The sequence below is a fragment of the Pseudopodoces humilis genome, chromosome 1 (genome assembly GCF_049639895.1).
Source record: "Pseudopodoces humilis isolate 2021_Gansu_Grassland_sample_001 chromosome 1, ASM4963989v1, whole genome shotgun sequence".
NCBI classification, from domain to species: domain Eukaryota; kingdom Metazoa; phylum Chordata; class Aves; order Passeriformes; family Paridae; genus Pseudopodoces; species Pseudopodoces humilis.
Window position 1 is genome coordinate 23,082,985 of NC_142200.1, and position 18,772 is coordinate 23,101,756.

An 18,772-nucleotide genomic window follows, 5' to 3' on the forward strand; every position below is an offset into this window, starting at 1 on the left:
CTCCTGTAAGCCTTTTAAAATTTAAATACTTGAGTGCATAGGAAAAGCATACAAGATAAGAATCAGAGACAAAGCATTTAACATCCCACACATGGTTACAAAGTTACAGCATTTTTCCCTTAAATAATCCATTTTACATTCCAAATTATTTCTGCACTGTGTAAAATATGCCTGCATATAAAGTTTACAGTGGCTTCTTTTGCAGAGATTAGACAAATATATACAAGACAAAAGATCTTTTTATTATAATGTCAAATGCAAAATTAGAGGTTGTAAAACACTTTAATTAAAAATAACAATTTTAAACTATGTGCAAAATTATGTAAAAAAGACTTTTTTGCTGTTTCAAAAGAATGAAAGATCAGACTGTGTAGGTTCAGGCTGAACTATTTTTGTACTAAGAGCAGCTTAATACCTTCTTTATCAAGCAGAAACCCTCAAAGACTTGCATGATTTCAGCACCTGTGCTCTCAGTGAAGGGCTCAGTGGTCTTTGTGCGCATGTGTGAAAACCACGCATGAACTTTAAAACAGTAGCAGATCCATCTGGTCACTCCAAGAGTTCTGGTGGTTTTTCCTCTTGAGCACAATTGGCTTGAGAAGTGCTAAAGCTGGAAACATAATCAAAATCTCCATCTAGGTTCACTGTGTTTGTTCAAAACATCAGAAAGGGTAGAGGAATCTGCATTAAAGAGTTGTGCAGGTCACTGAACACCATGATAAAAGCAAATATTAATTTCTTGATTTCCTGTATTTAAAATTTTTACAGATGGACCAAAAGCTTTAGTTTTCACCTTACACACACACAGTTTAAATGACATTTTCTACTAAAGTGAAGAATGCTTCACTAAGAGTATACCAGAATTTATTCACTATTACATGACCTTTTACCTTTGGAAGTGAAGCTTTACAATCAAATCCAACATGACAATGCCATTACTATCTCTCCGTGCCTGCTTTGGCCACTTCCACCTTCCTGTCTCTGGGCCAACACAGGTAGTATCTAAGCTGCAAACTGGCTGAAAACAGACAAACCCCATGAGTTTTTCCAACTGGATCAGCTTCCTTATCTAGTCACTGGATGACAACAATAAATTAATGAGAAGTGATGTAGCACAGTTTTGGCCAGAAGTCTACTAAAGCAGCTAATTATGGCTCCAACTGCCAATGCAGGGATGGGATCTAGCTTTATCAATCCAAAGGCCCCCTTGTTGGGCAATGAGCTGAGATGGTCACTTTTACACATGCAAAAGCAGCACAGTTGGAGCAGATGACAGTGAGGTGATGCTGCAGGTAAAGACTTTGATGAGAAGCAGTTTACATCCTGGCTAAGTTGTCTGTGTCAAAAGCAGAACAATTAGAAAACTGGACAGTTTTGTTGCTATTTTTCAGGGGGGAAGCTGAAAAAAGGAATAGAGGAAAGAAAGGGACATAAAAGAAATCTAATCACTTCTTTGACTATGTATTTTTTCAAAGACTAGAGCTTACAGAAGTATTTTTTGCAAATACATTTCTATAGCTTCCTCTGATACTACAACATGGTAAGTCACATGATCCATCAATACACTGCTCTGCAGTTCAACTTGCGTTTTTCTACACAAATGCTTTTTGGGTGACTTCACCCTTTGACTGTTCCTATATAGAAGATCGTGTAAACAAAACTTGAAAGGCTGAAGTGGCCTCATCAGAAATCTCACAAAAGAAAAAGCATAGCTACCATTATACAAACTACTTCATTGCTGCAATTGTATGTCAGTTTGAAGCTTAGACATTGGATTCTGTAGTCACCTAAGAAAGTGGCTCATTCTGTCCAACTAATACCTCGTCCTAGTGCATTGCTAGGAGAGTAACATCATCTCCACACTTGGCTCCACAGAGAAAACTGACTCTAAGAAGCTTTCTGCAGGCTCTCAGTACTGGTATTAAAGCTTGAAGTAGCATGCATTTGAAGCCCTGGAAAACATGCAAGGCAGCAGCCCGTAAGATGACTTTAAATTCTAGCTTTCATAGAGTTTTACATATTGCAGTGTGACATTCTGGACACAGCAAAGTGTAACCACCTTCTCAGGGCAGCAAATGACAATTTATATTAAGTATGGTGGTTATCTGAATAAAATACTATGATACCCTCAAGCCCTAGCTCCTGCGGTTTGTTATCCTTACCTTCACTAAGGAAGTCTAACTGCTGGGGCCTTTAAATGCAAATCCATGCTTTGGATATTGTCCCGGCCGCATCATTTGTGTGTACAAGTCCATCCTCTGCTGCATACTACAAACACAAGTTAAGATAGAAGCAATCAGAAGCCAAACTAGTGCAGAAGAGAGCCAGAAGATGGCTTTGCAACCTTAACCTTTCTTCAAGTGCTGGACAGATAAAGTTCAGGCTCAGAATTAGACATTCATAATGCTCCCACCACTGGCATTAAGAGCAGTTCAGCAACAGCAACAACACTGGGGTAATCAGCTTTCCCCAACAGCACAACATGTGGGTATACACAGGATCTTGTTGAAGGTCACCGTCTCTAGACTCTGGCAGGCCAAACTGACTGATCTCAAGAGAGTGTCCCTGGAGACAAACACCTCCTGCACAGCCACACATGCCCAAAGGCTCTAAAGGAAAAGTTAACAAGATCACTACTAAATAGATTTGCATAGACCACTTACCCCTAAAGTTGTTCTAATACTGAAGGATGTCACTGGCTTCTCCTACTTACTCTCTAATTTTATGAAAGTAAAAAAATAAAATTAAAAACTCAGTCCTCCAAGAACTCATACTTCTTGCTCAAAGCTACCTCAATAATTTTGCTTTATCTCCTGAACATGGCCTCAAGCACCTACCCATATCCATCACTATTTCAATGCTCTTCCTTAGACCTGGGATAACCTCTCCAAACCACACTAGAGAGGTAGCTCACAGACAACCACCACTTCTGTTCTCCCAGCTCAATCCTACAAAAATACCATGAGAAAATGTCTACTGGGCTCTCAGTCTTCCCTTTGTGTCCTTATATTGGTGTTTCAATCCTTAGCTAAGCTGGTATTCATGAAGACTAAATTTAGCCCACAGGCTACTGTCCCAAGATGCCTTGTGGAGGAGTCCTCCCTCCACATGAGTCCTACAGTTAGCCTATATTCCATCTCTCTAAATTAAAGCTCATCTTCTTGAGTGCCTCTGTAGGTTCTAAGTCCAGTGGGCACATTTGCCCCCAAGGATATGTTCTCACCAGTTTTCAGTCCTGCCCAGACTGAGTTCCCATTATTCACAAAGCCCTGAGTCATCTGTATGCAACGGAGTATGGAACAGAGTAGTTTCATCACAGCAGGTAACAAGTAAATCCAGCAGACAGGCCATTCCTGGACACAATATATGGATGTTTATAGCCTCCCTTCACAGGAACCTTTTCAAGGTGTTTTAGGAAGTAAACGAAATTGACTGAGGTTTAACACTGCTGCTTCTACAGGGAATAGCTGTCCATGTCTAAAAAGAGCTGCTTTTTCTTTTTCCATAGTAACTGCTTATAAAGCTTGTTTATCCCCACAACTGTGCTCCTAGGTACCTTTGTGACAACATCTTCACTGGTGGTTCCATTAGACAGCAGAGACAGTCTGGTGCCAAGGACAACACTCATAATAATTTTTATCAATTTTAAGCCTATTGTCAAAAAAAAAAACAGCTGAAGGAAGGTAAGAATTTATGCTGCAGAGTAGCATCTTCATACAAACTTATCACAACTCTTCCCACTAATCATTTCCTGCATGCCTTTTCTGTTACATTAGTAGTCATACTAATCCCTAAAAAACTACTACCACAGTCAATACACCTTTGTACTACTCAGATTCTCAAACATAATATCCAGGGGTCAGCTTATGACAATAATGAAGTTGAAAAGAAGTCTTCCGCCACCAGTGCACCATTCAGCTTCGGAACTTACACCCATCACATGCTGTCTCCATCCACTTCCTTAATGTAGCCACAGAATAAGGATATGAATCCAAGGCAGATATGCCCATCCAATTTGGATGCAAACTCCAGGCCCGTGTCTGCCAAATACATGTGGGGATGGAACTCCCCACATCTGTCAGCAAGGCAGTATATGCTTCCATTTACTTCTGTTTCATGGACTGTTTAGACACAGCATCTTTTGTGGTCAATGGCAACTGCCAGATATTAATGGTTAGCGCCACAAAGGGACAAGCTTGTCTTGTTTTAAAGCAGTATTAATGCCACAATAATTAATTTATTCAGGAGTAATGAAGAAAAAAATCTTTTCTTACACCCAAAATATTTAATCTGTACATGCTAGAAACTTTGATCATCTTTTTCATGTCTTTCATAGCTTTTCTCAAAGGCTAAGGGTGCTACCTGCTCCAACTCCCTAAGAGCAGACAACATATAGACTGTTCCCAGCCAATTCTGTTTTCCCAGTCTGAGGGGTGACAATCCCCCAGAGGAACAGCAGCAAGTGACTTAGAGTGGTCATGTCTCCAGATGGAAAAGTACTCAATAGAAGACACACGAAAATGTAGTGGAAAGTGTCCAGGCAGGCATACAAGACAAGTACTCCAGCCTATATTGTCTAATCAAACAAGCCTCAGGAACAAATACTTGCATGTTTTACATCAGGCCAGACAAAATTTCTAGCTGTTCTTAGTAGGTATATACCACTAGATAATGATGCAGTGCAAGAACTTAAACTATATCCATCTAGTTCCTGAAATCAAATATGATATGAGGCATTTCCCAATACAAACCTTTTTTCCTTATGAACTGATCCTTCTTGGATCTCATCAACATGTGGATTGGATTCTTTTCCAATCCATATATTCTAAGATTGTTGTATTCTCCCAAGAATCTCAAAATAAAACACAATTAAGTTTCAGAAATCAGTTTGGGATGCAAGAACAAGTTTTCACATGTTCTAAAGGTTGATGTTGGCATTCAAACAGCATTTATACACCTCAAGGGATCCCACATATTCATCACTAAAATATTATGTGGCAACATTAAGGTTCACTGTCTCTCCTGATTTCCTAACAAATTTTTTCATTATATATTTGCTTAACAGATACCAATATCCAGAAGGAAGCTGTGGCTTATATTACAAGTGGGTGTGAGTTGGGAGCAGTCAGCATACATAACCAAGCAGGTTTTCAGATCTCTGCAAAGTATCCTGCTGGTCCATCAAGAGAACCACAAACATACCCAGTACTATTTGCATGTAGGAACAAATATGTGCATAGACACCATCTAGAGGTTTCAGTTATCTCTGAAAGTTTTTTGTTTGTGAAATATATTAACTATTTTCTGCTTTGTGACAAATACTAACAAGAGATTTTAATCAAGCTACTATTATATAGTATATATATATAGTATATATAGCAGCTTCTATTAATTTCAGGACTAAGACTGCATGTTAGTCTTACTTCATATGCCTTACTCTAGTACTCAGAGGAGCACTCACAGTGAAAGAACTTGTCAGACTCATCCATTAGTATTTCAAGATTAAGTTATTGCCTCTCTTTTCTAGGTCTAGGAAGCTCAGCAGACCCAGAGCATCTCTGCAGCACCCCAAAGTGAGATGCCCTGACTAAAGCCAGCAGGAAGAACAGAAAAAGTAAAGGGTGCACATTACCAAGTAGCCTTCAGAAAAACTCAAAATTTGACAGATTATGCCAGATTTCAGAGAACAGCAAATCTTTTCAGAAACTGGTAGGAATTTTCAAATTACTCCTGGGCTGGTAAGGGACTATAATACATATGTATACACAAGCTTACACCATAATGGCTATAATGTTCACTACTGGAAAGCAGCCCATGAGGAAATGCAACTTCAATATAAAGCTTTTTTAGAAGTGGTTTGTACAAAAGTTAATAGTAAATTTTGTGGTATAATCACCAAAGTTGAAAGTTTTAACTTTGCTCACAAAAACTAACAAGACATGTTCTTTACACAGCCAGAATAATTTTCCTGTTCCAAGATGGCAATGTTTATCCACATTTAAAGAAAGAAAGGCTGTATAACTTGACAAATAGCAGAAGTAGGAGCAATAAACCATCAGGTCATCTGTTAAGCCAAGAGAAACATTTGGATCCCTATGACTATATAATCATGGAGGAATATCACAGCTGGTATTCTCAACAAGGAAGACTTTTTTATTATTATTATTAAAAAAAAAAAAAAGCAAAAAAAAAAAAAGCCTTCAGCTCTAAGAAGTCTTATTCCAAGATCAACCTAGCTCTATTCCTGGAAACACACAAAGCTCCTTCAATACAGATGCCTTCCCCACATTTAACCAGATAATCTGCTGCCCACTCTGCCTACTGAAATCAACTTCCCAGCTGGGTAAATTCATGGTAGCACGACAACAATAAGCAGGGGGAATGGATCCAGAAGCTCTGCCACAGAGGACTGCAATAGTCTGCCCTGGAACTTTCAACACACACCTGTAGAAGGCTGCTTCTGAGTAAAGTGAAGCATCCTGCAGTGTACCTTGGTGCCATGAACAACCTGAGATCATTGCAAATGTTTTAAAAAGCCACCTGCATGGATGACACACATGCCCTCAGGCACAATGGGCAGATCTCTCCCACCACTGAACTGTGTTGTAAATAGGCAAAAGGAAAAACTATATTCAAACTGATCTCTGCAGCAAGATTGCGCAATGTTGATGTAACAATTAATCCCTCATACAATTCCAAATGTTTTATTAGTTAGCAGAGAAACAGTCAGAAGATGACAGTAAGAGCTGCTACCTGAAAATCAAGTCACTGAGTCTATTAAGGAAACAAAAGGAAGACATCCCCACCAGTCTCCATGGCAGCATTTTGTATGGTGGGCTGATTAAAAACTTGGACACTGCTACCAGCAACAAGACTTTAACAGGCTTACCAGCTTTGAAGAAAGGTGGAGTTTGCTTAGTTTTTTAATTTAAATAATTTTACTATCCTGATATCCAGATAGCTGTTGATCGGAGCATTACTGTTCTGCTGTTTCCACATACCATGGCAGTTTTCCTAATTAAAACCTACAAATGAAGGGATAATGACAGCCTACGGAAGCACGCAACAATTAGTCTTCCCTGCTAATGCACTCCTCCCTCCAATGAAATACAGCAGTAGTTAAAGGCATCCCTGCTGTTCTTATCCTTGTCAAGCTACATTTATTTTCAAAGTGAATCATGAAGTGTCCCCCCCAAACAATCATTCTGGTGACAAATCTGTGACATTAGCTAAAGAGTTAAGGTTATATTGAAAAATTCATGATGGAGAGCAGCTCAACAAAACAAGGACAAGTAGAGAAGAGTCCCAGGTTCAGACACAATTTAAAACATTTGAACTCCATTTGCTGGACAGCAACTAAAAGCCACCAATAAACCTTTATATCCAGTGAGCCTATCACTGCAGATGTGATTTCATGTAACCCAAGCCAACATACTTAGCATAAAAATAATAATAAAAACAAAATCACATGAGTTTAATAGCTGTGGTCCAGAGTGTTGATGTGATGCTGTGAGTACAACTAAAAGAGGTTTTGTTTCTGGCTGCTGCTGTTCTCCATCTGTGACAGAGCTCCCAGGCTAAATACACATATGGTTGTTTCCTAACCCAGTTCTGTCAAGTGATGCTGGTTAGCCAGACAGAGATATGTAAACAAAGCTGTTGGCAGCAGCTCTGAATGGTATCGCCCACTTGTTCCTAGGTTTGCCAGTTTTAAACTCTCTGTAACTTAATTGTGCTTCAATAAGAATCTGAGCAATAATCAAGGTTAGAAAAGACTAACATGTTTCTCATGATAATTATGGAGAATCTGATTCATCACAGAATGAGACTTTTTTCTAACATTGATTATTGCTCAGACTGGTCATTTTACTTTTATACATACATACTTCTGCATGTATGCATACATAAATATTAATGCTATATGTATACTTCTACAAGGTTATTAGTGTATAATGAGAAAACCCATACCTTATCCAGAGCAGGAAGAGACATAAGCAGATGAGAATACCAAGACATTACCCTGTATTTCCTTGTGCAGCAAGTGTCAGAATCATACCTTTATCACACAAAAAGGCCTTTTAACTCAAACCACTTCAGTGGAGAGAAATGCACACACTGGCACAAAAGTGAGAACCCCAACTTAGCCACTATTAGACAGACACACTGGAAGACCCATGCTCTCAAGCAGTACCTGTATCTTTTGAGATGAGTCCCACAAAAGTGTGAACAGACAAGTTTACCTACCCACCTTGGTTCAAAGGCACAAGAATTTACTGTAGGACACAGATCACAAGAACACTCTTCCAGTTATTTTGAGTTCAAGGACTTCCTGAGCCAGGTGTGGTTTCTGTGTATTCACTAACCCACAGTGAATTTCCTGCCATGGAATTTATCCAGTTTGTTTGAACCCACACCAGGTTTCAGTTTCCATATCATGTTTTGGCTATGAGTCCTACAATTAAGAAGCTTCTCTTTCCACCATGCTATTTAATTTTTTTTTTTTTTTAAAAAGTTAAAAGTGTAAATGTACAGATTTTGACAGATACTTTTGAAGCTTTAAAGGCACTGCTTAAAAGTGATAAAAATGGCATTAGAACTCAATAAATACAATAAGATTCAATTTTGTTTAAAAACTGTTTACCCTGTAGCAATAGCTTTTAAGTTTGTTTGTGGTAAAAGTTTTTATAGGATGTGTTAGCAATTGCCAAGTAGTGCAGTTATCATTTCCAATGTACGTACAGCCCCTAGTACACCTAGGATTAGATAAAGGAAAACTCCTCCCTCCCAGAAATCCTATTGTTCTTTCTTAAAAGCTTGGGACTAGACAGAGAGCAAGACCACTGATTTGCTGTCAGAACATGTTGCCAGATATAATTACAAGCTGAACAGTGATATCAAAGACTGTCAGATCCCGAATAACTTGCTCGCCCTCCCTTTCATTGGGAGTTCACTAAAGCTATTTTAATAGCTTAGAAGGCATCCATTTCTTTTCACCACTGATTTCATCACCAAAGTCTTAAGAGCATTAAGGCAAGTCTGAGAATTTCAGGATTTCTGATAGGTACTAAAGACCAAACCAGTATCTCCCTCCTACCCACCTTTTAAATTGATCACTGTGTGGAAAAGGGAGTTGGACTATAATAAAGCAACTTGACCTTGCAAAACAAGTTGTAGAAGCTTTGGCAACAGCTCAAAGAAATTTGCCTTATTTCTATAAATATTCAGCAGTAAGATTTATGAAGCACTGTCTGATCATTACCTACCAGCTCTATATTGCTTTTCCTGGACATGCTTTTAAATGGAACACTTAGTACAGAGGACACCCCATTCTTTCCTGCTGTACATACCTAATTTTTGAATTAAACTACAGAACCAGAAAGCTATATTTAAGAGAGTTCTGATTGCTACCTCAAATGGATCCAATTATTTTTTGGATTCTCGGACAAAGCACAGAAACTTGCCTCAAAAGCAGTAAGAATTAAAAAAACAAAAACAGAACAAAAAACAAACAAGCCCAAAACATCAGCTACAAAATCACTACATTGTCTGGAGTATATACAAATTGTCTGTAGATCAAAGATTTACTCTGGATGGAAAAGCAATACCTAAACACCAAATCTCACAACAAAGTAAAAAGCCAACTTGACTCCAGATTTTTTCCTTATTTTCTTTAAAAGGGCAGTATTTCTAATTGGCAGAGAAGCTGTGCAATAATGTTTTCCTAAAAACAGTGAGAGCAACTGCCAGTTAGACAAGAATATAAAAAGGATATTTTGGGACTTGAGATGGATCAGTCTGTGACCAACATACATTCCCACAGCCCAAGCAGCCAGTGATGGGACTCATATCCCATCTCTCTCATTCAGTGAGAAATCACTAGGGCCTGACATTTAGCCTGCAGTGGCCAGTCTATACTTAGCTTAAGAAGTAAAACATGTCAGTAACCACAGATTATTACTGCTACTATGTTTTCATGAAATATAGGACTGTTATTAAGAACCTTGTTTTATATTGCCAGTGCAAGTTTGGAATTTTATTTTTCTTAATCTTACATTAACAAGGCTGAGTTTGGTAATATTATCATAATCATAAAACAGATATTGAAGCCATTATAGAAAATAACTCATGAGTGAAGGAAACACTTTAATAAAAAACCACAACAGTCATTTCACAGACATATAGGTAAAGTAATAAGAAAACCTTTGTTATCTTACAGGTATTGAAAAGCTCATATTGCTTAACAACTTCCTAAGTAGCTATTTGGTCCCTGCTGCAGAAATAAACTTGAATTGTTTAGCAGATTTCCTAACAGATGAGAAATGGTTTATGGCTTAAAGGGAACATGGTTCCTTCCAGGGCCTCATGACTGCAGAGGGCAACAGGTATCCAGGGATTTTGTTCTCTAGCAGATAGCTAATATATCCAGAAGAACCAAAAGCCCTTTGTGAGAGGTGTTTATGAGGACAGGAGGAATATATGCCTCTATATGATTTACATATGCATTCATTACAATACCTATACATAGAAGTAAACAGTTTTCATCATAACGGTGAAAAGTTACTTTGTTACAAAAACAAAGTGGCAGTATTTCAAAAGTTAAGGCTATACATTCTAAGGAGGGGCCAAGGGCTTCTTTATGGACATGGGAACGAGTACTGCACACATCAATTCCCACTGAGGGCATAATAGAGCAAACTAATAAGTTTAAGAGGAGTGTTAGGTGAAACAAAAACAATAAAAAATAACCCACTTAAATGTGTGTCCTAGGTTAAAAAAAAACCAAAACAAAAACCAAAACACACTAACCAACCCCCCTGCCCCCCAAACACTGCTACCTGCAATACTCTAAAACTTGGAAAATTCCTAGTTATCCTGAATTTTTCTTTCCCTGAACAAGATACCGAACAAGCTGTTCTTGGTATCACAAGTCCTTAGCAGAGCAGACAATGTTCTTTTGTGAGCTTTGTGCATTTGCTGGAGACAATTAAAAAAGAAAAAGACTTCTTTGTTGCTGCTTGGGTTCTCCTCTGCTTTACCTGGGGTAATATGCTGTGTAGTTCATGAAGAGCTGAGCCCCAGCAGGGTAGTAGGCTGTGGAGGGCTGGAGTGTTCGTGGGTTCAGAAGCATGGATGGCTGATACAGAGCAGCTTCTGTTGGCACAACTGCAGCAGGAGCTGGGAACGAGTAGGTAGGGGGTGAAAGGCCTACAGGAAGCAAATGGAAAATAGGTTAGGACCTCTGAAATTCCAGAGCTAATGAAGACCATACATACACAACTCCACAGTATACATCAAGACCCTTCACAATCTTCTTATCCTTGTTCACCACAGAAAATAAACAGAAGCCACCAATGTGAGTGTGACTACAAAGTGTTGCACCCCGCCTCCAGTCAACAGTAAAGTCAAAAGTATACAAAAAGCCACCTCTTGCTCTGGGAAGAGGGTCTCTTTCTGATATATAGGTCAGCTTTGCTTGTCTAGGCTCAGATTTTAATGAAGTCTGCATTCAAGAACTATGAGACTTCTCCATGGTAAGAAGAAAACTTCCTTGATAAAGATCTATTTAATATTCAACAAAAGAGAGAAGACTTTCATCCTGGTATTGCTTATCCCTTAATTAAACAACAGCAGAGTGAGGAAAGTCATGGCTTTGCAGCCTGAAGTGTTAACACTGAATTTAAAAAAAGAACAAACCAAAAGTGCCCTTTGTGCTATCTTGATAGATGTTAGGCCCTAAATGAATTTTCACTCATGGGAGTTCACCCTCCTCCTTTGCCATTCTCTTCCTTTACTTTCCTCTTCTCCTCCCCACTGCCAAAGAAGTGAACATAAAGCTTTATCTAAAGTAAGCCTTTAATTTTGCTATTCAGAGCTACAGCCAGCATGACTGTAAGTGCTAAAAGGCCCTATTTGAGGAATACATCAGAGGCCATTTGTAACTGGAAATGGGAACACTGACACCTGTGTGTTTCCAAAGTTTGTGACTCTGCCCAAGAACCTATCCTAGAAACTCTCAGAAGGTTCCAACCCATCTGAAATAGCAATCACACAAGATTATCTACTGCTGACCCCTGCTCAAGACACTTTCATTGAAAAACTCTCCCAAGGATTAGCTGAAGGTCTACTTGCACTCAAAAGAAACCACTCCCAGGTGATATGCTGTTGTACTGGCAGCTCCAAATATCATGTAGAGGATATTTCTTAAAAAGCCCACCACCAAAAAAAAACCAAAAAACACACTTGCATAGAGTCACACAGAAAAAGCTACTACTTAACTACCTTGCCATTTATGATTTTGGAAGCAAAGTATTATTTTTCCCATAGGCTCAGATTTATGTGGCACAGATGCTTACTAAGTTAGCCCTCAAGCTCTTAAAGCATTTCCTCCAAAAGTTTGTGCAGAAGTCAGTGTCCATCCTAGTAGCTCTGAGAATCAAAATTTAAAAGGAAATACAGATTCTGCAATTCTGAGGCAGAAGCCATGTGTGTTTCACTCCCACAAAGCCAACCTCCATTCCATATGAAGAACAAAAAGTAAAGGAAGAATTCAGTCAGTCGTGGTTCAAAAGAACATGTGATTAAGTCTCAAAGGGGAGAATTACTTATGGCTTCTCAAATTAAGTTTTGGAAGTGAAAAGGGAAGATCTTTTGCTTGACATGTTCATCATGATGAAAAAATATAAGTACAGAACAGTTTAAATACAAAACAGTTCTTTAAGGTCTAGGCAGGGCTTAGAAATTACTTTTCAGAATCATCACTCGCCCCAACCAATTAAAGTTTCAGGGAGGGAAGGGAAATTTGCCATTAGAAAAGCAAAAGCAGTTCTTCAAACTAAATAATTCACAACCAAAGGGAAAAATAATGATTGCAAGCTGGTGATGATTGAAGACTAAAGACCTTATTTTAACCCCTCCATCTGACAATGCTTTCCAAGAACCAGGATCAGAGTCAGCAAGGCAGCTCCAATACCTACCCATACACAGTGTAGACCGTAGTGGCAAGACCCAAGCAAAACTTACATGGTAACTTACATGGTGGCGGGGACAAGCCATTTCGATTTAAAGTGCCCCCCATTAATACAAAGTTCATCTCTTCAGCAGAACATTGAAAGACTTCAACATATCTGTCCTTCATGGTCTTCTTATGACATTTCTGTGCAGCCAGGAAAGCTCGATCTGCAGATTTCATCTGAATGAAAGCATCTCCCGATGGACGCCCCTACAAACAAGGCAGACAAAAAAGAAATGTTTCTGTAGATTCCATGAAGAAGCAGCATAGCAATAATTTGTGCTGTGATAAGCAGTCTCTTCAGTCATAAATACATTCATCTCCAAAGTCAAGTGCAGTCAGTCATCCTGAGCACTCATCAGCATGTTTAAGCTCTCCTCTCCAATGTTCTTCTTACTTGTGATAACTTGATTGTATTTATTCACCTGTTTTGATTAAGCTGCATTGTAACTCGTTACTTACATATCTAAAAAAAAAAGTGACACCTATGGGAGAGGACTGTAATTCAGGAGTACCTTGGTGCTTTGAGACCTGCTCTTACAAATTTATTACAAATGCAGAATTAGAAGATCTAGGCCCCATTTATTACCTGTGATTTTTAAAATTCAAGGATAAAAATCCAGTCAAGTACTTATTGCTAAATAATTTGTTTTAAATTTTATTTTCTGAAGACCAACATGGGCTGTGATGTTTTAGTAGAGTACTAACTAGCCTAACATTTGGTATGAGCTTGAAGAAAAAAAACAACACTGACATTTTTGTATCTGTAAACGAGTGGGATACATCACTGGGAGGAGTTATTTTAGCCACATGCAGCTGCTGATTTGAAGTAACCAAAACTAGAGAGAGATCTGACATCAGCTCTAACTCAAGTTCTGGGCCAGCTCCTCTCATTTTGGAGGAGACAACTTTATCAGCATCCTTTACACAGTTGTTCATGATTAGAGGGTTGAAACCTGGGAACATGGAGAAAGATAAAAATCTAGTAGTCAGGCAAATGCAGTATTTGGGGAGAAAAAAAAAGCCTGATCGTTTTATGCAGGGCAAGGGTGGCAGACATCCCTTAGGGTTATATGCACACACCAACTTCTTCATCCAGGTTCCTTCTTTAGTGCTGTCAAAGGCTGACATTACTGTAAATCATTATATGTGCTTTAATATCTGCACTTTTCTTAGTCTCTCCCAGCACTGCACATTACCTACAGTTTTTTAGCTTTGTCTAGGTCAAGTCTCCACAAAAACAGGCATGTCTTTAGATAGACAAGTACTGAAATAACTACAGTCCCTTCTCCATCCTCACATTCCTGAAACACAGAAGTCCTACTTTGGGACCAGGAAGTATTTTTTTAGTTTTGGTTGACATTAAGCCTAAGTTAAATAGTTTTAGAACCATCATTTTTATACAGCAATAATCAGTTTGTTCCGTTGAACCACTCAGAACACCTCCATAGAGTTTAAGGACTCCTCCCCCCTGAAGTCACAAGAATAGAAAGATAAAGATCACAAGAATGCACAATCCTTTGTCTAAAAGATTTTGGTAGAAACTGCTTCCAGAAAACAATGGCAAAGATGTGACAGGTTATACACATCAATGAGCTGTTAATCTTGGTGCTTAGCTGTGACTGTTTAAAGAAAGCAACAACACAAGAAACCCAAAGCTTCAGTTTCTGACTTTTGACATAGGAATTCCTGCCTCTAGAAGGCTGCAGTCACATTTATCCTCAAATATACTCACAGCACATTGTTCAGCAAGGCAGGCACAAACCACTCCTCTGAGAGCTAACACTGCCCACACTTGTGTTTTGATGGCACTCCTCACCAGGTACAAGAGGAATCATGGATGCTGTTGAGTAAGACTCCAGTTCAAGCCTCCTACAGGTCAGGATCATGGCTGCTCTTCTGGGAGCACTATTCCCTCCAAGACTACGGCTCAGCTTTCAGCACGTGGATCTCAGTGAAAGAAACCACTCTACAGCAAATGTATCCACTGGCACAGCAGGGTTCAGGTCATCTATTGGCAGTACACTTTTAGAAGAGAGCTGGAGGCCCATTAATACCATTACTGCTAATCCCAAAGGTGCTTCCCTATGAATATCACCATTAGGACTGTATTCATATATACAAACATTTAGCAGAGTGGCTAGAAACATGTTGCCTACCAACCTGGTGATTTAATACCATGTGAACTCCATGGGTCCGAATATCTGTAGAAAACTCTCCCAGGAACTCCAGAATGTCCTCTATAGTAGCAGCATAGGGAAGACCACGCAAACGTATGCAGTCTCTGATGTTAGTGGGAGGCACAAATTGTTGAGGTAATACTGGAAGAACTGGAGGTGTTGGGAGAGGAATGAGAGGTGTGGAAGAGTACCTGTTCAGCACCTGTGCAAAACAAAAACAGATAACAGAAGCCTCCTTATTCCTTCTTCAGTTTAGGAGTTAATGTAACCCCAATGACAGCTGTTTTCACTCTAGGCAGTATCTTAAGAAACAAGTGAGCTAGATACAAATATTAGCTGTAAAGCATTTGAATTCCAAGCACTGTGTTGTGGTTTAAGCTCAGAATCTAGCACACTTCTGTAGTCATTCTACAGTAAATAGTCATGCTATTGTTTTACAAAAATTTGGGTCATTTTCTTCTTGAAAAACGGTTGTGTTTTGGGAAATTTACTTGAACAGCTAATGCAAGTCTCAATAGAGATCTCAGAACCTGTAATGAGACTTGTATATCTACATTACTTTTACTGTGAAACTATCCTAAAACATTTCACCATCTACAAAGTCATGATGGCACTTCTATCCAAAAATATCTCCTCTGCAAAACTTTAGGAGAGTTTGGGAACTAGAAGCACATTTCACTATCACACATCCCTAACTGTGCCTGCCAGAGTCCATTCAAGAAACATTAGGAGCATTACCGAGTCACAGTACCTGCAACACACTTGGAGATTTGTTAATAATTTTAACAGCAAAATCTGTCTGGTGAAAAGTTCCCTGAATATTCAATTGCTACTCCTGAACTCTCTCTGAGCAAGAATAAGATTTATTTACATTTATACAGCTATCAGAAGGTTTTACTAAACAAAGAAACATATGAGAGTACTTGAGAAAAATGCAATGACGAGTGAGCACTGTGGCTCTGCCTTCTCATCTCTAATGTCACCTTTTAAACAAGGCACTTCAATCTCTATATATTGGAGAGAACATAAATTTGCATCATTTCTTGGGTATAATGACATGGCTACAATCTGCATCATAGATGATACCTTTTTGAATAATGTCCAGAAGTTACTTATGCCAACTAAAGCTCTGAAAATCTTTTTTTGGAGACATAAAACAGTCCACTCAGCTCTTTCCTTTCTCTGACAGCTTAGCTGCAATTAATGGTCCACCAAGCCCAGTTAAGCCAGACTCCTCAGCTTCAAAGTCCTGCCACTCTCTGCTTGGTAGCCTGTGCTTGCAGAAGATGCCAGAGATCTGCCCTTAAAGACAATTTGTAGAATTCTTCAGATACATTACACTGGAGAGGACAACTAAAAAAAAAAGCTTTGCTTTTTTGTGTCAATGACTCAAGACAAATCTTTTAGCTCAAGATTTGTTGCTAAACACTCCTTCTTAATAGACTGTCATTGGACTTATTCTGAATTTGACTATGTAGTATAAAGCACTAGACCCACATCCACATTTTACAAAGCTACTGAAATCCAAAACCCCAAAGATTTGTGTATGATTGAGAACATCCCTATACCACAAGGTTTAACATTTCAAGAGAGCAGTCTTGCAGAAATTCAGACAATACTCATTCCAACAAGAGTCAAGAGTGAGAAAAGGTAAAAGAAGATTTCAAGTCGACGCCAAGCATTATTTGCTTCCTCTACTGCCAGCATAGAAGTTTGGACTACAAAAAGCCAATGTTTGAGAGGTTTCCACCTACCTGCTGAACTTCTGCTGCAGTGCTACGGAAGAGTTCAATGTACCTTTTCCCCAGCAAATCCTTGTGCTTTTTCAGTGCATTTTGTGCATATTCCTCACAAGCAAACAAGACAAAGGCATCCCCTGTTGGCCTGCTGTCAGGGTAAGTAACAAACAGGACTCCCTCCTTTCCTCCTGTTACAGGGCAGTGCTGGCCAAAGAAAGTCAGCACTTCTTCTGTTGTTACATTGAAAGGAAGACCTCGCATCCTGACAATCACTTGGTTTTCTTTCGACAAAAACTGTGCAACCTCATTGGAAGTACCTTTAACAAGAAAAAGTACAGAAGAACCTCAGTCTAGGCAACCATGTAGAATCATGAGCATAGCTACATCCTCTCAACAGGCGGTTTTTGAGCAGGTGGAACAGTTTTCACCTCTAAAGTCAGGAAAGATGACCCTCAGATAAACTAGATATATTGTATAGGACACCTCCCATTAAAGTACAGTAATTTAGTCCATCATTTAGAGGAAATTAATCTTTATTCAAAGGAAAAATAGGAAATACTTGCAACGTTCAAAGCCAAAGGAAAGCACAATCTGTCAATCTCTTGTGTGAGCAGGACCTGTGCTACTGTGCCCCTAGCCTAACTTTGGAATATGTCTGGCATGTTCTGAAGCCATAATATAGGGCAACCAAGTACCCAGGTCATTGTGCTGGAAAAAGAAAGCTGGAAGAGCATGTTGAAAACAACTCGGGGATTTCATCCTATCCTAACAGAACTGTCAAAGTCTGCCAATTCTACTTTCAGTACCCTTAGAAGACAAGTGATGCTAATAACACTACCTTATTCAAAGGTACCTGCTAATCAAACTAGTATCTACTAGTATCTAGCAATCAAACACAGTCCTTTCACTTGCAGCTCTCTTATGTTCTACCAGATATGCACCATTATTCACAAATGCCACAGTGCAATGTCTTTAGTTTGAATGGCGTAACTACTACACCAAACTTATCAGTTAGCTATGTAGTTAACAGATCAACAGCCTCTCCCACTCTGAAGCCTCAACCTCAGATATCCAGTTAGTGACTTACAAACCTCAGCCCAAATCTCTGTTAGGAAGATATGAGGACCTTAAAGTAATATTGCAGATAAAACAGCTTATTGGTTCTTAATTCAAATTTTGTATGCTTGCAGACAAAAAGGGGAGGAAAAGAGACCAAGAAAGAGTTTGAAGAGCAAATTGTGCAGCCTTTCAATTATCAGCAAATATTTCAAGATTCCCCTTAAATAAGCATTTCCCCTAAATCCTCCCCATTAAGTTTGAGGCAAAGGTTTGAAGAAAATCAGTTCCATATATCCCTTGTATTTACACTATGATATCTGTTTGTTTTTATGCAAGCCTCCACAGCAACAGCAGTTACATTGTTTCAAATAACTACTCTGGTTTAATTTCTTTTAAATAACATTTAGATTCCCATTATCATGAAGGTGACCTAGCAAATTAAGTTCATATAAAAGATCATTTTGCCCAATCAAATCCTGATTGACAGGCCACTTGAAAATGGCAAGAATGTGGAAGGGAGGCAGACGGATAAATCATGGATCATCTTGGACTGCTGCAAGCAGAATACATAGTAATCAATACACCAGCCAACTACTTGTTCAAAGGCAGAAAAAAGGGCCACATTTACCAGGAACAGTTTGCAGCCAAAAGTTGGAGATGCTGATGGAACAAACCATCCCTTTCCACCCCCTAAAAATTACCTCCTGCAATTTTAAGGAAGTCTTCACCTGTTGCCTTGTATACCTAAAGGAAAAAAAAAAGGAACACGTGATAGGCATGTAATA

General features: G+C 39.0%; 1 protein-coding gene across 3 annotated transcripts in view; it reads right to left on the reverse strand.

The window, feature by feature from the left end:
• Positions 1 to 221: 221 nt before the first annotated feature.
• ESRP1 (epithelial splicing regulatory protein 1) overlaps positions 222 to 18,772 on the reverse strand; it is a 32,799-nt gene continuing 14,248 nt past the window's right edge. Inside the window, exons 9-15 of one of the 3 annotated variants that reach the window (XM_088063214.1) lie at positions 18,689 to 18,731; positions 16,944 to 17,245; positions 15,173 to 15,391; positions 13,033 to 13,219; positions 11,037 to 11,205; positions 2,163 to 2,268; positions 222 to 610 (exon numbers count right to left, since the gene is read on the reverse strand). In XM_088063214.1, coding sequence (XP_087919340.1) covers positions 2,178 to 2,268; positions 11,037 to 11,205; positions 13,033 to 13,219; positions 15,173 to 15,391; positions 16,944 to 17,245; positions 18,689 to 18,731 — 1,011 coding nt within the window. In that variant the 3' untranslated portion in view covers positions 222 to 610; positions 2,163 to 2,177. Of the gene's footprint in view, positions 611 to 2,162; positions 2,269 to 11,036; positions 11,206 to 13,020; positions 13,220 to 15,172; positions 15,392 to 16,943; positions 17,246 to 18,688; positions 18,732 to 18,772 lie in introns of all 3 variants that reach the window. The other 2 variants (XM_014254199.2, XM_005517017.3) reach the window with 2 other exon arrangements.